Source organism: Passer montanus, unplaced genomic scaffold (assembly GCF_014805655.1).
Source record: "Passer montanus isolate IOZ18808 unplaced genomic scaffold, ASM1480565v1 scaffold133, whole genome shotgun sequence".
Lineage (NCBI taxonomy): Eukaryota > Metazoa > Chordata > Aves > Passeriformes > Passeridae > Passer > Passer montanus.
Window position 1 is genome coordinate 1059261 of NW_024360166.1, and position 21720 is coordinate 1080980.

Here is a 21720-nt window from a genome sequence, read left to right on the forward strand (position 1 = left end):
TTCCATCATGCTAATTGTTAATCAAGATATTATCGGCGCGGCCCCAAAGCCGTTCATCAGTGGGGCAGTGACGGATGTGCTGCCAGGAGCGGCTCTGCCGCCGGGGCCGGCCCACGGCTCTGCCGGGGCTCCTGGGGAGGCGGCTGCCTCCCAGACCCACTTTCAGCATCACAGAATGCAGGAATAAAGCCTACTCTGGAGAGCCAGGGCCGTTTTGTTTAGTCCTCATTGAAAGCTCTGGGTAATGATGGATCTGCTCTTCCCCCGCCGGCGGGGTCCCACAGCGCAGGCCGTTAGGCTTTGAGAGACAGAAATGCCTTTTTCTGCTCTCTGCTGTCCTTGGCACAGGGTTTGGGTAAGGAGGTGCTACCTCAGCCCTGGAGAACAGTGCAGCTGGAGGAGAGGCACATGGAGCCCACTGCAGCCTGCACAGCCACCAGTGTCACCCAAATCCCAGCCTGTGACAGTGGAGGGGATGCCCAAAGAACAGGACCCTCCCCACGGAGGGATGCAAAAGAGCAGGGGAAGATCTAGCTTCGTTCACAGGAACGAGCCCAGGGGCAAACAAAATGTATTAGATTTTTCTTTTGTCCTTTTCGGGGGGCATCAGGCCCAGCATCACCAGCCAGGCAAGGGAGAGGATTGTCCTACTTTGTTCTGCATTGTGGAGTGGCCTCACCTTGAGTTCTGAGACAGTTTTGGGTGCCATAATATCAGAGAGATCTCAAACTGTTCCAGAGTGCCTGAAGGAGGGGCTGGGGCTGGGAAGACTCTGGAGGAGCCACCCAAGGAGGACTGAGGGCACTGGGCTGGTTCAGCTGCAGCAGAGGAGCCCAGGGCAGAGCTCAGGGAAGGAGGCAGCGGCTGCACGGGAGCTTTGGGATGGACACCAGTGAAAGGTTCTTCCCCAGAGGGTGCTGGCACTGCCCAGGCTCCCCAGGGAATGGGCATGGCCCGAGGCTGCCAGAGCTCCAGGAGCCTTTGGACAGCCAGGGATGCACAGGGGGATTGTTGGGAGGTCTGGGCAGGGCCAGGAGCTGGACTGGATGATCCCAGTGAATCCCTTAAACTCAAGATATTCTGATTCCAGATGTAAGCCAAGCACACCTCGCACCTGGAGCTGGGCAAACACTCTGTGCTGTGCTATGGAGAGCACTCAGCAGAGACACAGGGCTTGACAGGGCGTCTGCCTGGTAGAGACACCTGAGCTAGAGCCCCCAGGCTGGTGCCAGCCCTGCTCCCTGGGCTGAGCTCCCCTCCCTGCACTGGCACAGGCAGATGTGGCTGCAGACAGCCACAGCGCCAAGCAGTGCCCAGACACTCTGCAACCACCCATGAGGGATGGGTTCTTCTTGGAGAGCACTCTGTAGTTCTGGAACAGCCACAGGCTAAAGACAAAGAAATGAATGTGGATGATGGGACCCCAGAGAGATCAGGATTCAGCCATTCTCAAGGTACCAGAAGAGACAGAAGACGATTTCGCAAATTCCAGCTGAAATAGCTGGATTTAAAGAAATTAAATTTGTCAGTTCATTAGAGTGTAACATAAGAAAGAAAAAAGCATTTCTAATTCCTGATCCGCTAATCCACAATCCGCCAATCTGCAATCCCCAGAGTCCCCAGGGAAAGAAAAGAAAATCCACAGCAGCCTCATAGTATCTCTCCACGACTTCTGGCCAGCTCCTTCAGAGAGAGCTCAGCTACAGAGACTTCCTCCCTGTACAAAACTCACCTCAGGAAACCTGCTGCCATCCCGGGGGGCTCAGGGATAACAAAAACCAAACTGCACTTGTTGGAGTGAGCGAACATGGATGTTTGGTGAGGTGCTGGGTAAGATGTCCCAGGAGTTATCTTAGCTCCCCACAGATCTGCAGGATCAGCTCATTTCCAGCAGTGCTCTGACTCATCAGGACAATTAGCAAGGTCCTAGTCACCTTCTTAACTGGGAGGGCTGCTGCTGCTCCACAGGAAGGGGTGCTGGTGCCTGTGAAAAGACTGTCCTGGCTGCATTTTGTAGATGCACCCTGTACCTTCTTCCCAGTTGATGGCCCCATGGATGCAGTTTGTTTACCAGTTTGTCCCAGCAAAACCAGTTCAGTGCACACACACCTGCCGAGCACACACAGCTGTGGGCCACCAGCCACGTCCACACCTTAAACCATCATCTCCACAGCCAATTTCAACTTCCCATGCCAAATCCTTCCTTAAATTATTGTCAGCTCCATTCAGCTGCCTCAGGGGAAGGCACCCACAGGCCTCTTTGGCACGTGGGCCATGGCAGCACAGCCTGTGCACAGAGGCCAGACCAGTAGTGAGCACCAGGTGGGAAACTGGGAATCCCCTGGAGCTGCCACCACTGCCCTTGCCTTGTATTTGCAGGCGTCCCCATGGCAGGGAGGAACGATGCATCTGACTCCATGTTCTCAGAAGGCTAATTTATTACCTTATTATACTACATTATATTAAAGAATACTATACTAAAGAATACAGAAAGGATACTTACTGAATGCTAAAAAGATAATAATGAAAACTTGTGACTCTCTCCAGAGTCCCAGCACAGCTTGGCACTGATTGGCCAAAGAGTCAAAACAACTCACACCAGAATCCAATGAAACAACCACCTGTGGGTGAACAATCTCCAAACACATTCCAGATGAGCACAACACAGGAGAAACAAATGAGATAAGAATTGTTTTCCTTTTCTCTGAGGCTTCTCAGCTTCCCAGGAGAAACATCCTGGGCAAAGGGATTTTTTCAGAGACTGTGAATGCCACAATTGCCCACCCCCTTCATGCCCTCCCCAAACAGAAGTGCTGACATAGCTCCAGAACAGATCTCAGTCTTCCTTTGCAAAGCAACTTTGCCTTCACTTGCTGCATCTCTCCAGCTCCAGAGCTGCTCAGGACTTGCTGACCATGAAAGCACCACCATGAGCAGTAAAGCCAGTGTACACAGGGAGGACTGACTCCCAAAACATGATGGAGAACCCTCCTTTCTGCAACACCTTTTCCTCCTCCTATCCAGCAGAAAATGCTGTACATGTCAGTGGCTACAGACCCCAGAAATGTCCTCTAAGGCTGAAGCCACCACACTAACACTGCCTGGTGTTTCTTCATTATTCTCTTCCCTCTCACAGGCAAGGATGGGAAACCTGAGGAAACTGTGCAGGTCACACATGGAGCAGGAACCCAGAGCAGAGCCCAAATCCCCATGCCACTCCCATTGCTCCACATTCCCAAGTTTTTCTGAGCATGCCTCAAAACGTTCCCCTGCTCCCTGCTCAGCTCTCTGTGCAGGGACACAGGAGCCATCATGCCCAGCTGTGGGAGGCTTGAGGCAGAAACAGCAGCTTGTTACACAAGTACATCATCCACACAAGGACCCCAACATGCCACCATCCCCCCCTTCCTCTGACCCACACCTGGGCCACCCTGCCCTCCTCCAGCCACAGGTCCCACTGGGAGGGGACAGCTCGGGGCTGGCTCTGCCAGGTGACATCTGTATGTCTCCCCCTGAGCTCTTCATGCCCTGAATTGATCCCTAGGTGCTGCCAGGGTAGGGCCAAGCCCTGACTCCACTGCACTCTTGAAGGTTTCAATTAATCATAAAGCCAATTCCATTTTGGGCTCCATCTGTCTTTATTCCTTCAGGGACTAATAATGCCACACTGTGTGTTTTCACACACTAGCTGAACTGAAATTAAGACAGATTTCAATATGAAGTACCTGAGAAGAAAATGCATTTTTAAAAAGGAAATCTCAGAGTTGTTACTGTTCTCAGCTTGGAAAAACACCTTGTTAAGTAAAAGCAGCGGGGTATTAATTTGGAAAACAACTCAGGTGAGTTCCTGCTCATTGCAAGACATGCAAACAAACTAAAATAATATTTAGGGGCTTTTATGACAAAGTATGTATGGAAATATAACACAATCTGCTTCCAGAAGGAGAGGAGGAACATGCAGAGGAGCTCACACAGGCTCCCATGTGCAGCCTCCAAGCAGAGGGATGCTGGCAGCAGCCACCCTGCTGCACCAGGCATGGACCAGCACCCAGAAACCCTCTCCAACCCTCCCTGTTGCAGTGACAGAAATAGATAAGACCCAAGAACCCTTGTGGTTCAGCGTGTATAGCAGATTTGAGCTGCTCAAGGCTTCGGGAAGCCTCATTTACATGGCAGCACACTGTTAGCACCTGGGTTTTGTGTTCCTTCCTCTGCAATCCCGCACGGGCCTTTCCAGTCAGCCAGGCCTGCATGTCCACTTCAATAAGGCAATTCCCATGTTGATCTGGGGGATCAACAGACCTAATTATTGATCTCAGCAGATGCAGCTAAGGATTAATGACCTGTCCCTTGGAACTGGCACTGCAGGGCTGTGCCCCCATTGTCCCCTGGCTGTCAGTCTGGCAGCACCAGCACATCCCCTCCCTCCTCACCCACATGGAGGTGTTGTCCCACATGGTGACAGCTGAGGCTGGGATGCCCAAAGCCAGCTTCAGGATGATTAAAAGAAGGGAACAGTTATGGTGAGCCCCGGGAGGGAATAACTGAAGGAGTCATGACTGTGGGGAGCAGCAGTCACAGGACGTTCAGCATGACCCACATTTTGCCTGGGCTCCAGCTAGCACCACCTCACTGCAGGAAAAGCCCTTCCTCTGTCCCATCCCCTGTGTTCAAGGCATTCAGGAAAAAAGGAGAGACAGTCTGGAAAGGATGTTTGCAAGAAATTATACGATGTGCTCTGCGTTGAATTCATAAGAGACATGTGAGACATGAGAAGTGCAGAGCGCTGAGGGGCACAAGGATTCTGATGGAAGCCAAGATCCTTTGATGGCATCCTTCTGGAACTGGCTGCAGTACCTTGGAAACTCATTAAATGCAGCAGAAAGGACAAGTGACGTACATCTATTGATGCTCTGAGCAGCAAATTAGTTTTCAAATCTATTCAGGGCTCACGCAGTGGCACTGAGGGGCCAGTGGGAAGCGGCTGCGAGAGCCTTCCTCAGCTCGTGTGGGGACCCCAGCTGCCCTCAGGGAGGGGCTGCCACTGGCCCAGCTTCACAGGGACATCAGGTGGCCACAGACAGCTGCCCTGAGCAAGGCTCAGAGGGCTGCACAGCTGCCACGGAGTCATCCCCTCCCAAAACATGCCAGGCTGCTCTGAGGGCCTCTGCTGGACATCTCCTTACAAACAGAAAAAAAGATCATCTAATACAAAAAGGCATCAAAACCCAGCTCAGAAGACAGAGAATGTCAGCACCTGAGGGCAGATCAAGTAGTTAACAGTGATGAGGAGGTTCTTCAGAAAGAGATAATTTCCAGTAAGCTGTTGTTTTCTCTCATCATCCCGTGCAAACACCTGGAGAGCCTCGAAGCAGCTAAGGTTGGCAGCAATCTGGTGGAAGGCCTGAGGAGCTGTCTGCATGGATGAATAATCACCTGTTTCAATGAATCTTTAAGCACATGAATAGACAGATGAGAGAAAACTTATCAAAGCACTGTATTAAGAGAACAGGTAGGCTGGAAGATGCCAGGCTGGAAATGAGGTTGAGCCCTCTTCAGCCACGACAGCCAAGGGCCATTCTTGGATGCCATGGGAGCCTGCAGTTGCTGTTCTGTGTTATTTTGCCTCCTGTGAAAGCTCTGCTGCCCTCTCCTCAGCAGAAGAAGAGGAGTAGGGGAGAAAAATAAATCCAGAAGAGAAGCCACAAGAGGCAAGGGCAACCCCCAACATCCCTCTGACAGCCCAGTTCCGCCAGCTGGCAATGAAATCCAACAAAAACCACCATCAGGAGTGGGTAGGAGGGTGCAGACAGCAGGACCTGCAGAGGAAGAGATGGGATCTGCATCCTCCCAGAGGGTCTCAAACAATGGCTGCAATCATAAGAGTCAATGCTGTCCATCCCAAACCCTGCTGGGAGCAGGTCCTCACTGAGGCTGGATCCTGCATTTCCCACTCCTGTTGTTCATCTCCCAGTCTCCCATTCTTCCCTTCTTTCTTCCACTCAATGCCCTTTTTCAAGCTCCCTTCTGAAACACACCACAATGGGCTGCCACAGCCTCCTGCACACCCTGAGCAAAGAGCAGATGCAGGTGCCCCCTCTTGGTGAGTGTTCTACACCTATTGCTTGGAGGGAATGCAGAGAACATGCCAAGACCTGGGAAAGTCACAGCAGGTCAGGAAAATAATGTAGGTGGTTAGGGAGGAAAATCTCTGAAGCCTGTAAAGGCATTAGCAGAGTGTACAGGCTGTAGTAAAAACGATAAACAGAAAACAGGATCACAGAATCATTTAGGCTGGAAAAGACATCCAAGATCATCAAGGCCAACCATTAATCTCACACCACCATGTTCACTGCTAAACCACGTCCCTAAGTGCCAAATCTGCACAGCTTTTCAACCCCTCCAGGGCTGCTCCAGTACTTCACAACCTTTTCAGTGAAAAAAAACTTCCCTAATCTAAACCTCCCCTGGCAGAACCTGAGGTTGTTTTCTCATGTCCTGTTGTTTGAGGGAAGAGACCAACCCCTGCCTGGCTCCACCCTCCTGCCCGGGAATTGTAGACAGCAAGAAGGATGAATAAATAGTGGCTGAAGAGACAGAGGAATACATGTTGTGTCCAGCTACAGAACCACGTCTGCACTCAGAAACAGCAAGTTTGGGCTGGTTTTTTTGGCAGAAAGTGATTAGGTAACGAGCCTGAACATGTATTTTAAATGGAAACCACCACAATAACTCAAAGGCTTCAGCAGAGAGCATTTACTAAACACAATGAGACAGAAACAACATGTTTTATATAATGCATGAGCTGTGATGAGTCCCTCCCTACTGAAGCTCTGCTGGAGCAGCTTCCTGGTGCTCCCCATGCTTGTCACAGCCCTGGGCACCACTGGCTGTTCTGTGGGGCTGTGTTTGCAGGGCAGAACACCTCCCACAGCTCTTAGAACACCAGAAGCCATGGACTGAGGAGGCCCTGCAGGCTCTGGGAGCACTCACTGCTGTGTGAAGGACTCAGGAGGACACGGCCACCTGCCTGAGCCCCAAGTACGTGGGAGAAGCCAGTGGAGTCCAGTGCTGGGGGAGTGTATGGGAGCTCACTGCCCACAAGGGATGTGAGGCCAAACACCCATTTCATCCTCACTGCTTGTCCTCTGTGTCCTCTCAACGCACCAGCCCAACCCAGAGAACTCCCTCCAGAATTCCCTCCAGAATTTCCTCAGACTAAGCCCAGTCCCTCGGGCTGAGTCCAAGGTGTCCATCCTACCTTGTTCCCTCTCCAGCAGCCACAGGCACCTGGAGAAAACACACCTGGTATGAGACAAGGACCTGACCCCACTCTCTGCCACTTCCAGCCATCAGCATTTGCCCCAAACATTTCTCCCCAGAAACCCAGGAGCAAACCTTGGATTCTAGACTTTTCCCTCCTTGCCTTCCTGAGAGCACAAGGATGGCAGTTTACTCTTTAATTGTTAATTACACTTCCTTGTTAGATTTCAAAGGCTGAAAAATGTTTAGGGATTTATTCTTCTGTGTAATTAACCACAATGATGAAACACCCATTTATACTGCACTGCAGTTTTTGTTAAGGTTATTCATAATGGGAAAAGGCTAAATAGGTTGAGTTCATTATCATTACAGAAAAAAATTGAGGTGACCCAATCAAATTAATTTGAAATTAAGTGCAGTGAGGCTGATAACTTCACACAAGTCAGGAGTTCGAATAAAAATAGAGGAGACAATCTAAAAAGCAAGAAATTATAAGCAGTCAAGGAGTGGAGCTGGAATTACTGCAGCTGGGAGATGGCAAACACATGGTGTGGGCAAACAGGGCCATTGAAAAAAATCAGGGAAAGTGGATAAAGAGATGGGCAAATACTGCAGGATGTAAAAGTAGAAGCTGGAAGAGGAAGGGATGAAGATGGATTGGAAATAAATGGGTAGGGACAGTGCTTGTTAAGCTAACCAGATTTATTTCTCTGCACAGAAATTCTTATGTCCTTACAAGACAGCATCGAAGCAAGGTCTTTAATTTTACTTTTCCTGGGTTTATTGCTTGGGCCTCTGTGTTATTTAACACCAGCGAGCACCAACCAGTTTCAGTGCACAGCTGGACCTAACTCAAACCCCTTAAATCTGGTGGAATTTAAGGTGTCCTGGAGGAGCTGCTGCTGCTTCTCCAACAGAGCAAGGAAGTCTTGTGCTCTGGGAGAATGGACACCACCAGGGGACTGCTGGACAGAGCAAGGAGACTGCATTCCCACATCCCTCTTCCCTCAGAAAAAACAATGGAAAAGCAGAACCAAAACCAGGTGGACCCCACAATGCTGAGCTCTGTTGGCACAGCAGGAGGAAACAGAGCCCATCACTCAAGGAGCTTCTCTGAGGCTTCTTTTGAGAAACAAACACATGTTTTGTGCCTCTCTAGGCTTTACCAGAGTGGGGCAAGCTCTCAACAAGCCTTGGAGCTGGGTAATACAAATAATGGTGAATGGGGTATTCAGGATTCACATGGTCATGCTTTAAGGGGTTTAATCTCTGGGAAACAGCTAAGACAATCCATGGAAAACTTGTATGTGGCTACAGGATCATGCTTCAATTCTCACCAGTGATGAGTTTACTCCCAAGCCTTTACCAAGCCCTGTGGCATTATTTTAGCACTCAGGGCCAAAAGGGAACAGTGAGAGCCCAGCAGTGCTGGGCTTGTGGGCAGAGGCTGTGCTGGGACTGTCCCATGCCCTTCTAGGACACATGGCAGATGTCAGCTCGGACCACCAGTGGGACATCCTTGTCCCTGGACACCCCATGGGGTGGGTTTTTAAAGGTCTGGCCAAAATGCCATGAGTCTCTCACTGCAGCTGCACAAGTGGCTGCCCTCCCACTTCCCCACTCTGGGCAAGCCAAAATCTCACCTTGTAAGACCTTCTGCCTTGTCCCCATGAAATACAAACTGCTTCCCTTTGCCTTGGAGGTCCCACAGCTTAACTTCTCTCTATCCTCACCTCCACCTCATCCCTAAACACATGGGGAGTGTTTGGGATAAAGCTTCAAGAAGGCATTCAACATAAATTATTATTCTCATTCTAAACGGATTACAAAAATCCTTTTATTACAAAATACAAAAATGCTCAAATCATTGGTGTGGAAAAACGTTTCCTGTAGGTAAAATTTTCAAAAATGGAGGTTTTAATCAAAAGCATAATCCTTTCTGGCTAACATTTCCAGTCTTGTGAAACATGGAGATACAGATTGCACAGAGGCCTGGCTGTGCCACGAACAAAGGAAGATGCTGCCTGTAAATAGCTCAGAGGACATCAGAAGACACTTCTCTCATCAGCAATCTTTTTTAGCTTAATATAGCTCCTCTTTGCATAAAACATTGACATTTTTGTAATGTTTGGACCCAATGGTGCGAATGCTGATTGTCATGCGAAGATACTGGAGTGTACCTTCAAAATATGCAGGAACATTTTACAGACAGTAGTTTCACTTGCCTCCAAAATGCTGGATCTTAATATTTCATACTTATATATATTTAAATGTTAGTACCACAGAATAAATTCTAACATGCTTTTATGCTAATGCAATCACTGGAAATCCAGATAATGCTGTGTATTGGCATATACTGTTAGTGAATTATGGATACCTAAATGTACAACCCCACATGCCTAGCAATTATTTTTGTTAGTGCATTTAACTTTTATTTGCAATCAGAGCACTTGAGGATTGTTCAAATGAAGTTTACTTTTGCAAACTGCTGAATGGAAAAACATTTTGTTAAAGGCTTAAAAACAGTAAGAGTGTGATGAGGTTTTAGACTTGCAATAAGGGCACTGCTCAGAGAACTCCTCCAGATGGAACGATGTTTGATTTGGTCACAGACTCAGCAATTAAAACCCAAATGCCTGAAGTGAAGGACATATAAGAAAAACATGAGATGAAACCTTGATTTCTGCCCTGTCAGGTGAAGAAATCTGCCTCTCCTGTGGCAGAGGCTCCCAGAGGCAGATGGATGCCAGGAGGTCAGACCCTGGCAGCTGGACCTGGGACTCTGTGCCCTGAGGTCCCAGTCATGCTGTGCTATGGCTGCTTTTCAAATCTGCTTTAAGCCAAATAAACAGGAGCAATATCAGGAAGGAGAAATCCTGAGCTGGCCCTGTTGTGCCTTCTCCTCCTGCTGCCTTTGCTGATCCAAGTCTTGGCCAGCCCCTGGCCTGTTGCCTCAGGATGCTGATCCCCTGGAAAACCCTTTTATTCCAATGGGCTTCCAGCACAGCCAGAGCTCTGAGCCAGGTCCTGGCAGGACCTGGGTGCTGCAGCTGCTTGTTCCATTCCTTACCTGTTTCACTATGAGCAGAGTTAAGGACAGTGCATATCTGGAGATCTGGGTATTTCTGAGAGCTGAAAAGTTCTGGATGTGACCCAGGCACATCTGGAATTGCTCTGTGTCCAGTGGTTTCCCTCCTGTGTTAAACACTTGTCTACAGACAAGGCCAAACTCCCTCATCCAGACTGAGATGTGCCAGGAGTTACTGACCTCCTGTGCCAGGCTCTGGAGCTACTATCATCATGCCCCGATTTCCCTCTGGGAATGTTTGCCTGGCTTGAAACCACTGGCCTGAGCCAGCCTGGCTGAAGAGACCTGGGAGGTGGCCACAGACCCATTTGGTGAGCAGCAGACCATTGCCTCTTCCCAGGCTCAGCATCCAGCACAGGATCTGACACCAGCCCCAGGCACACAAGCACAGAGCAGATCATGTCCCTGCAGCCCAGCGAGCTGTGACACCTCTGGGAATTTACTGCAAACACCTACCACCTCTCTAAGGTTCCCAGGAACAACCGTGAGGGAAGGAAATAAAAAACAAGCCCTCAGAAAAAACACAAAATGCTGTGTGAAGTACCTGAAACGCCCCCAACAGTTTAACTAGAGCATGGAGTAAGCTGAGAAAATGTATGAACAAACGAATTAAGTAAGTGAGCACACAGCAGACGAGTTGGCATGTAGGTGTCTACTGAGAAAGCTTAAACATGGCAAGGGGAGAAAAAGCAACTCAAACCAAGGCATAATATCCCTCACATTTTGGAGCAGAGCTCTCAGACAATGTATCATCCAAATCACTCCAAATTACCATCTGCCAGAATGTCCTTCAAAGAAAAAAGGTCCACAAGTTTGCAAAGCAGCAGTTTCATGTTGTCATATCAGAGGAGAGGCTCTCTCCAAAGAAGATTTTTGCACTTGAGTGAGAAATACTACACAAAAGTGTGACTCTTGTGGCCACTGCTACACTGTCAGGTACCATGAGACAATGAATTTTTAGACTCCTGACCATGTCATGGCAGGTACACCTGGAAATAAGCTCTTTAACAGCCCCTGCCATTTCACAACTTACCTGAAAATGTTTCCAGACCCTCTGCATGATCTTCTCTGTATGTAGAAAGAGTCTACATAAAGAACCCGAGCAAACCACTCCAGTATTGTTTCAGAGACTGAGATATACTAGAATATGAAGAGCAGGTTTTTTTCTGATGCATCTTCCTGTCATCCCTAAGTCAGGCTCTGTTTCAGACTAAAAGCTGGATCCTTTCCTGGTATGAACCTGGGTACCTGCTCCTGTCCACGAAGCCCATCACTCCACACACTCTGAGGGCCAACTCCTTTGCATATGAGATTGCCAAGTAAATGCAGGTCTGTGGACCATGTGTTAGACTAAGCCATAAATAATTTATGATGCTGGAGAAGGTGACTGTATTTTTAGGTGTAGAAATATGCAGATAAAACAGTCCTGACCTTCAATTTTCACTCTGCACTTCTGATCCTGAAGTTTGAGTCCATCCAATGCATTTCTAAAGCCTCTGCAGCTCTGAATGAGCAACACACCCCCGCAAAGCCCCAAAACTCAAAAATGAAAAAGGGGACACGAAGAAAACCCATGGAGCCCATAGGATACCTCCTGCAGCACTACACATGATGCCCCAGCATGACACAGAGCAGGCTCCTTCCCTTGAACCTCAAACATCCTGCAGGCCAGTCTCCTCTGGATTCTGGCTGCTGACACTTATTCCTGACCCCACATCTAATCAACACCCCTTTGATGTCAGAGACACGTGTCATGGGGCCCAAATCTCTCTCTAAAACCACGGGAGCTGCTCAAATCAGCACCTTGCCATCCTCAAGCAGTCCAGGAGCAAGGATGAGGAAGGACAAAGGTGCTCACTGAGGTGCTTGTAACTGTACCCTCCACCACATCTTCCTCCAGAGAGGGCTGTCAATGGGAGAGAAAGAGAATTTTTCCCCCCTTGGACTTTGTAGAAACAGGGAGCCCAGGGAAACTAAGAAACAATCACAGATTTGACACCATATTACTTCTGGATATGTCCAATGAGCAAGATAAGGACACAATGAAGAGAAGGGGAAATGGGTGTTGCAAGGGCTAGGAAGGGGACGAGACAATTTTGTGGTGTGTCACAACACAGCTTTTGGTCTCTGCTATCAGAAATAAACCAAAGCAGGTGAAGAGAGGCAGAGCCCAGCTGAGGGCAGGTCTCACCTGGACAGGGCAGCTCCCAGGACGAAGGCAGCGTGTTCCTTCAGTGAGGCCTCACTGCTGTTCAGCCCCTCGATCACCAGCTGGAGCCCACCCATGGACAGGAAATCCTTGGCATTGTCCACCTGGGAGAGAGCAGCTTCCATCAGCACAAAGCCCCATCCTCTGGAGAACACCTCCCTTCACACCCACAGCATCCCTTCCCTCCTGCTCTGACCGGCAGGGAGTTTTATAAGGAATTAAACATTCCGAGGGAATGGCTGTGGCTGAGCTTGGCACAGCCCTGCCCATGAGCGGCGATGTCACGGCTGCACAGGCACAGTGTCCTCGTGGGAGGACATTGTCACACTCAGAAGGCATTGCTAGAAACTCAAACACTTTGATTATAGCTATCAAAACTGCTCTTGACACATATTTTGGTAATTCAGGTGGTGTCAAAAACTTGATATATCTGCTGATGTCAAAAAACTCCAGCTCTTTGCTCTCCCCTGAGCAGGCCTTTACTAGGGACCCAGGGAACTGCATGTTTTGCAAATGAAGTTAATTAATTGATGCTGTAATTGTAGCACCAGGAGTCAGAGATGTTTAGGAGCCTGTCAGCACCAACAGGGTGCAAAGGGGGCATGGGAGTGAGGAGCATGGGCAGTTCTGGGAGTTCTCCATGAGTTCCATCAACAACTTCCCATGGACAAAGAAGGAAAAAGCCAGTCCCTGCTTGGAGGGGTCAGCCAGGAGCTCCCCCAGGGAGCAGCCCCACAATGACTTTTAGCAAACAACAATGGATTAACTGCCACTAGGGAAATGTTTACAGATTAGTGGGGATTCATCAGCCTCTGGCTCTAAGTGGATCAGGGGCTAGCCAAGCACAGTCCCAGTGGGCATCTGCTCTTGGAGAGGAGATCAGAAAAGGCTCCAAGTGCTCACAGACAAAATTTAGAGAAACAGCACAAACTACTTCAAGTACAAAATTCAGTCCAAAGTCAAATCGATGCATTTTGGTATTCAATGATTTTTTTTCCAGTTTAAAAGGGGATCTGATGAATGCTCAGAACTGCCTGCACAGAAAAATCAGGTTTAGAAATTCAACATTTCTCTCTGAAAGACAGGGACACAACAGCAATCGTTGGCAGATGGAAACAGAATATAAAAATGAGTTATCAGCAGGGCAAGCTGACCCCCTGATGGGGTGGGACAGGACCACAAGCCATGCAGGGCATGTGGGACACTCTTCTAGTCAATGACTTCATGCTCAGTGTTATATTTATCTCAGCCATGTACCTTCATCAAAATTGGTCCTAAGTCAGATATTTCAGGTACCCAGGGGAAGGAAGAAGCTTTGTGTCCTACGGGTCTGTCATTACCAACCAAAGCAGGACCTGGGGAGCTCCAGCTCATCTCTGCTCCCCAGTGGGACAATGCCCACCTGTCCCTCTGCAAAGCTGCTATCTGCAGGTCTGCTGGGGCTGATTCAGGATTTGCAGCAGCTTTTGTATCCTTTCAGATGCTGTTCTTTTAACTGTCCCTATAAACCAGGCCTGCCAGTTCTCTCATTCTTCTGCAGACCCATCTTTATCCACAAAGAAATCCATGCAGCAACCCAATTTCAGCTGCCAGTGGGTCCTTTTATTATTGAGCCTCTGTAAAAACTGGTTTAGTGCTGGAATCGGACATTGACTTCTGCACCAGAGGGAATGTACGGACAGGCAGGAATTTGCATCCACCAACTGGTGTGGTAAAACCAGCCCCTGCTGTAACCTCAGCAGCATCAGAGTCCTTCATGCTGCCCCAGCGTCAGTGAGACACCACAACAGCAGAATGTAAATTGTGCTGTAAAGCTTATTCTGAAGATGTGTTTATCTTTTTTAACCAGAGTCTGTCGTGAGAGCTCCAGTTCTAAAACTAGCAAAATCCCCAAACTTAACAACTTGAAGGTATTAACCTCTCTGGGGAGCAGCAGATGCTGCAAGGCAGCAGCTCCTACCTCACTTCAGTCCACTAAAATCGGCACAGAAGAAAAACCGAAGATCAAAAGAGCTCTTGAGTAAAGTACACAGGCAAAGCAGGCAAGGGGAGGGATGGGAGAAGAGCAAATATGACAGCAGTTATTCAGGAAGCAGGTTTGAATTGGAGGAGAAAGAAAATAGGGAGGGAAGGTGAGAGAGAAAATGTTAGAAAACAAGAGCGAGGGAAAGCAGCATGTCAACTGCACGCGATGGAGAGGAAATTAGCAGAGAGAGAGATGGTGTAGCATGTCAAAGCAGAGGACGGGGGAAGATAAGCAGAGTAAATAATTGAGAGAAAGAGCCTGCAATGCCTGAGAATGGGTCTTGGCTCCACACACTGCTGTGCAAGCACCGTGAATGCTGTTTATGAGTTACGCTCTGCCCTCTTCACATTTGCATTTGGGTTTTATGCGTTACAGATAACCCAGCAAGCCAAACCCTCCTACTTCTTCTCCAAGATAGGCTCCCGAACATGCCAAGCTGAATCGTGGCTGAGGAGAAGCAAACCAGAGCTGGCAACCAAAAGCTGAGCAAAGGCAGAGCCCTTGGGCTGGCTCTTCCAAGACTTGAGAGCGCATCTCCCCGGGCTGGGCACCAGCCACGGCTCCCATGGGGTGCCCGAGGCACGAGCTGCCCCACACCCACTGCTCCGGGGTGACCATGGCACAGAGCAGGGAGCAGCCTTTGCTTGCATGTCCTCCAGGGTATGGCGTTTTCCACTCCACAGGGCATCCTGTGCCCCAGAGGCAGCAGCAGGATGGCCGGGAGCTGAACAGTTCTGAAAAGCCACTGCACAGTACTGCTCTCATAGAGGCTGGGGAAGGTGGGACCAGCAAAGTGGCCCCACTTGTGGCTTGGGCCACCAACACCTGCAAGGACACCCTGCTCCCACGGCAGGGCTGTGACTCTCTGCAGAGTCCTGACAGTTCAGCCCTTCCAGGGTTATGCGGCACAAGCGTCCTTTGGCTGCTGTTCAGTAATTACATTAAGCCAGTGCTGCTAAAGTCAGTCCCAAGCAGAGATAATGCTCTGGACACATTCAACTGACTGGAAGAAGAAAGAGGAGGAAAAGACATGCTGGCTTAGAGACAAGTCATATTTCTTATCAGCTTCCTGCCTGACGAGAAGGTGCTGCCCAGCCATCTGCCCTGACAGCACGGGCACAAAGCAGCACTGTGATCGGCGCACAAAGGAGCCCCTGTGCTCCCGCCAGCCTCCTGCCATTCCCTCTCTCTGACCCCTTTGATACTGCGTGTGCTTCCCTTTGATGCTCCAGTCCCTGCTCCTCTGCCATTCTGAAATTGTTTGCTCCATCCTGTGCTGCAGGGATTTTCTGCTGGAATAGTCCTGACTGTTATGCTGGAATCCAAGGCATCCCAGGGCATTCGGGGAGTTGCTTTTTAGCATAATGGCCTGATGCTCTGGCACCCTTAATCAGGCAAGATGAGCCCTGAGTACAAATATGAAGCTCTTTGGGTGCCCATTGTTCACAGTTATTCTCTGAGTCACACAGATGCTGTCAGTGACACAAAAGCAGGGAGAACAAACAGCAAGGAGGCATGCCCACAATGGCAATTCAGAGTGGAAATTCAAGACAAAGAGCCCTGGAAATAACACTTCTATCAGCTGGCACATGGACTTCCTCTCTCACAGCAGCAACACCTCAGCTACCTGCCCCCCAAATACCACATTTTGTTCAACAAGTGCTGTTCCAGTGAAAGGGCTTGCACTGGCACCTCCCAAGAGTTGTCCCATTCACCCTCTGAAATGACAAAGTGCCACTGGAAACTCTCCCAGTGCACTCCAGGCTCTCCCAGTCACTGGGGAGGGAGAGGCCAAGTCCCTTCCCACACGGTAGAGCAGAGGCTGGATGCCCAGACACCCTCCCAGGGGTGGCACCGAGGCAGGCACCAAGCCCAGGGAAGCAGACCTCTGTGCCTGCAGCTGCATCCAAGGGGAGGTAGGAATGTGTGAGCTGAAAGCAGAGCAAGAGAGATCAGAGAGAGGGAGGAAAAGTGTGAGCACAAACCCGAGGAAGCGAGATGCCAGGAAATATGTTCACCCTCACACAGAGCTAATTAGCACAGCGAGGCTCTACTTGCCACTGCTTACTCACACCAAGACAAAATAGGGGGTTTTGGGTGGCTGTCGCCTTCCCTGGTACAAAGGCATTCTCTGTGAACTGATGTAAGGACACCTACCATCAACCACGGCAGCTTTTCATGGAAGCAGAGAGAAAATAATTATTTTCTGATCAGCCACCACTCTCCTTACCCAAAAATGGCAGCTAAAACCCCATTTTGTAACATTAAGGAGATAAAAGAGGAAAAAGAGAGGATAAGAAAACCAACCTGAGAACAGACAACAAATCAGGCAACCACTAGGATACTGCTGGCTCCTGGCACAGGCGATGATTATTTCCAGCCTGGATATAAAATAAGCCTGCACTAGTCCTCTGCTGTCTGTTATTGTCCCAGGATTATGGTAATTAAGCAATTTGTATTACCTGATACCGATAAGAAAAATAAAACCCCGTTTATGACACCGTATCCCCTGGATTTTACACGGTAGTTACTGAGGCATTCTTGTTACCTGGTGAACATAATATTCAAGATCATAAAGCGCCGCGACTTTTTCATCCAGCGTGGAGGCAGAGCTGTTGAATTTGCTGATTAATTTAACCATAATTTCATAATCTGTTTCTATCTTCATGTTCAGCTTTTCAAACTCCTCCTTCAGTTGTTCTATGGGCCGGAACTTCTTCCTCACCTCCTCCTCTCGGGCCTTGGAAACAGAAGGAGGAAACCAGATGTGAAGATAGGAGATAGAGACAAGACAGACACAGAAAGGAATGCCAGCCCCAAATTCACAAAGGGAACCTGGCTGTCTGTGCCAATGGATTTATTGCTGTGCAACAGAGGTGCAGGGACAGGGTTGGAGGGTCTTTCTGAGAAGCCCAGGAGGCTAGTTAGCTGTGAGATACCCACAATATGAGTGAGCAGTAAGGCTCTGTACTCCAGTTCTCCATCTCTACACCATTTGTACACCACTTCTAAATTTCTACAGCATTTATGTGCCATTTCTACACCCCATTTCCATCTAGCTCAATATCAAGCCCACAGGCAGCAGTACTGCTGTTCTCTGTTTGCCTGCAAGTGGATCTTCTCAAAACCTGGCTGCAAAAAGCCCTGAGGTACCTCCCTGATCTTACAGCTGAACCTCTCTGGAACTGGACATGCGGCTGGAGAGCTCCAGAGGTCCCATCCAGCCCAAAGTGCCCAGTGACTCCAAGGAGACACAGACAAAGATGCTTTTGCCATTCCAAGCATTGAGCACCTTCCAGGAAGGCTCTATCTCCCAGGGAGAGGTGTGGGGACAGAAGCTGTCAGAAAGGGAGGCAGGAGGAGCAGTGATAAGATGGGGGGAGCTGATGTGCTGCACCATGGGGCTTGGCTAGCAAACAGCCTGTCCAGAGCTCATCTCCCTTGCAGTGACAGCACTCCAAGGGCTGCCCTGAACCAAGAGCGCTGACACAAAACATGTGGTGAGGAGGAAAGAATCTGTCAGAGACCTCAGAGAGCCCCAGAGCTGCAGGAACATCAGCACTGGGGACAGAGCCTGCTGCTGCAGGGGACAGAAGCAGTAGAGAGGCCAGGCTCGAGCTGGGCTGCCCCAATGACAGGAGCAAGGCAGAAAGCCCCTTTTGGAAGGGATTTGTCACAAATACCAAGATGTGTTTATATGCAGAGTGAGCCCCAGCTGGAGGGTTTGCACGTGTCCTACTCCCCATGAGGGATCAGAGAGGGCTGGAGGAAAACCAAGTGAGCAATGGAGGTGCAGTCGATGGAATGATAAATTACCACACCCAACCCACCCCTCCCCGAGCTGCCTCTGCCAGAGCACAGAGGGGCTCAGTGTAACTCCATTTCCTCTGACACAGAGCCTTCAAGGATGGATTTGCTCTCTGCAGGAGTGACTGCAAATGGAATACTTTAGGTCCATTAGATGTAGCTGCTTTTAGTCCCATTGCTGGGACAAAAGCTATTCTAACAGGGGGTTTTAAAATATGGCTTATTTTCACCTAATAGAGTATCACTAATTTTTGCATTTCAATGATCCTCATTTCCAGCAGCCCTTTTCAGCAGCCCTGCAATCAATCAGCAATGCTGCTATGGAAATAATCTCCAGCAAATGAAATCATGCCATGCTGCCACATAAGGGAAGAAAAAGACTTTCTGTGACATAAAAACTTTACAGCCTTGACTCCACTTTCAGTTTTCATTTGAGTGAGCCAACACCAAAGCAGCAGGAGGAGCGAGGGTTAAGGAAATGCTGCTGAGAGGGAGAAGGGAAAGAGGCTGTGATGCACCTGATGAGTCACACATCATCCCACCTATTTACTTCGGGTTGTGGGTTGTTCTGTAACTAAATGGACAACCTGGAGCTTGTATAAGGAAACTTCAGCCCCTGCTTCACCATGGCCACTTGGGTTCTTCTATCCAGGGCACAAGGCTGGGAACCGAAAGGAAGGAGAGTAGTGAAAGGGAAATATGCTCCGTAAACACTGTCAGCTCCAGTGCAGTTTCCTTTGGGGTCTGCAGACATTTTTGTGAATTGAGCTGCAGTGAAACAGATAAATTATATTGTTCAGAGCAGCTGTGGCTGCCCCTGGATCCCTGGAAGTGTTGAAGGCAAGCTTGAATGGGGCTTGGAGCAACCCGAGACAGTGGAAAGTGTCCCTGACATGGCAGGGGTGGGACTGGATCAGCTTTAAGATCCTTTCCAACCCAAACCATTCACAGAATCTAACAGTCGTACAGAGAAGCCAGGGATCAATACCACAAACAGGACAGTAAAGTATTTTAGGTCCATATTCAACAAAAAATTAGTTTGCACACTGTTTTCCAAACAATCATTTTAATCACTGTATTTCAGCATAGTGAAACTGGGTGTGTTCACATCCCTGCAATGTGCATTGCTTTAGAAATGGGACACTTACCTTCCTTTCTGTCTTCTCACTTTCCTTCATTTTAGCCAAGGCCTTTTTGAGCTCCTCGGATGTGAATGAATTTGCATCAACACCAACCGTGTCCAGCCTTGCAGAAGAAAAAAAACAAACCAGAACATGTTATGAGTGAGCAACTGCCTCTATTCTATTTTCACTGTGACGTTCTAGCAATGGCTAAGGCAGGAAGAAAGGAATGAAAAAACCCAACATACTCAAGAAGAGATTGGTATGAGTGCTGGATTCTGTGTGGGGCTTCCTGACACCTCTCCCAGAAAATGAGGGGCTATGCTGACCCACAATCTCAACTCCTACCACAATAAAAAAGGCTGATGAATTGATAATTCAGAATTTTGTGCTACAATAGAGGAACGACCCCTGTGGTACTAAATTATTGCAGAGGGCCTACAAGCTTCAATCTGGAGATTTCAGTTTATAAACATTGTACAAAAAGAAACAGGTGACCTCAGAGCATCTTGCCAATGAGTGAAGGGGCTACTCTCACTGCAGTGGCCTCTGCAGCCATGCCACCAAAGCAAGGCAGGAAACTTAAGTGGCAGTGGGAAATCCCACAGATGTGACGAAAGAAATTCCCCAGAGCAAGTGAACCAAGGGTTCCATGGGGAAAGTCAGCACCAGCTGATATTTAAAGCACCTTTGCAAAGGTGGCTGCAGGGCACCTCTGATCTCTAGGGACTCTGGCAGTGCCTGCTGTGCACGTGAGCCTGTGGGGCTGCTCCCAGTGGGACACAGCACTGGGCTCACGCCAGCCCTCAGCCCCTCACAGCTGATCCCAAGGAGCAGGCTCAAAAAGCAGCTTCACACCACTTGCTGCAGATATTTCAAAGGACTTAATGTCATTCAGAGAAGCCACAATGCAAATTTCATTTTGGTGTTTTTGCATGAGAAGCATGAAGTTGGGTCTAAATGTGCACTCAGGGCACTTCTACTGCCATCCCAAAGGGAACCCAAAGGACAGGGCTCTGCTTTCAGCACTGCTGAGCTCCTAACACAGCAATGAAGTCTCAGGAAGAGGCAGTCTTGACTGTACCAGAGAACCTGGCCTCTAATTAAAGGCATGAAGACCACAGCCCACCCAACCCAAAACCTGGTATGTTTGTACCTTTTCCTTCTTCTCTCTTCTCTCATGTCACTTTCCCCATTTTCTCTGTCTGGCAGCTTGGCTTCTCTGTCTCCTGTCTGCAGGTTCAGCCGCACGTGTGACCCTGCAGGAACAGCCTGACCTGCAAACAAAAGTCACATTATTTCAGAGTACTGCACTGCTCCAGCTTTGGGAGGGACTGGGAGCTGAAGGCACATGCTCCCCCTTGGGAGTAGCTCCTCCCCGTGCCACACAGTGAGGAGTGGAATGTCCACCACTGACCCCTCTCCCATCCAGCAGCACCCCTAAAGTGCTGCTTTTCCCTCCCAGAAGTGCCACCCCAAGCCACCAAAGGTGTCCCTGTGCTGCCAGGCTGGCTCTGATCCACAGTGGAGGTGGAACCATGAGCCCAGCAGACACTGTATCCTTCCTCCCTTCTGGCCCAGGTCCTAGGAGAGCACTAAAACTCCACACCAGCTGTGGATTTGGCGGCTACATGGAGAAAGGGGAATTGTTGCTGATTGGGGCAGACAGAATAAAATGCAGCTGCCAAAGGGAAATCAAAGCATTCCACAGAGTACAGCCAGGTATGCTGCACATCAAGGCTGTGCTGGTGTGGAAATACTGTATTAAAATGAATTTATGTTGACTACTATCTGCCAACAAAAATACACAGAATACATTAAGCTTCGGTTTTAAATGCAGAAAAGGTAGAAAATTCAGAGTGCTTTTCACCAGTTCACCACAAACACATCTCAATGGCCAGCCCAGTAGTGGGTGAAGAGGAGGCAATATTTGGTTGCTACTTCTTGATGGCAATTCTTCTTCTCTTAATGCAGGAATCCTGCCTGTGTAGGACAGTGAAGTTGCAGCTGAACAACCACAGAGCTGCTCACAGATGGACAGACAGACCACACGTGCTCACCCTCCTCCCTCCTGAGGAGGATTCTCAATTCAGCCTTTCCTTTCTCTCTTCCTTTTACCTAAAAAGATACCTGAGATAGAGTAACAGCTTGCAGGAGACAGGGAGCATCTCCTACCAAAGGGAAGTGAAGACAAAGGTAATTATTT

At 49.1% G+C, this 21720-nt stretch overlaps 1 protein-coding gene across 3 annotated transcripts in view; it reads right to left on the minus strand.

Annotated features, from left to right (window-relative positions):
• The window catches only part of SIL1 (SIL1 nucleotide exchange factor), a 95536-nt gene that overhangs the window by 20094 nt on the left and 53722 nt on the right, over positions 1–21720 (minus strand). For all 3 annotated transcript variants that reach the window (XM_039699435.1, XM_039699436.1, XM_039699437.1), the window contains exons 4-7: positions 20671–20791; positions 19542–19638; positions 17135–17326; positions 12543–12664 (exon numbers count right to left, since the gene is read on the minus strand). In XM_039699435.1, the coding sequence (XP_039555369.1) occupies positions 12543–12664; positions 17135–17326; positions 19542–19638; positions 20671–20791 (532 nt within the window). The remainder of the gene's footprint in view (positions 1–12542; positions 12665–17134; positions 17327–19541; positions 19639–20670; positions 20792–21720) is intronic.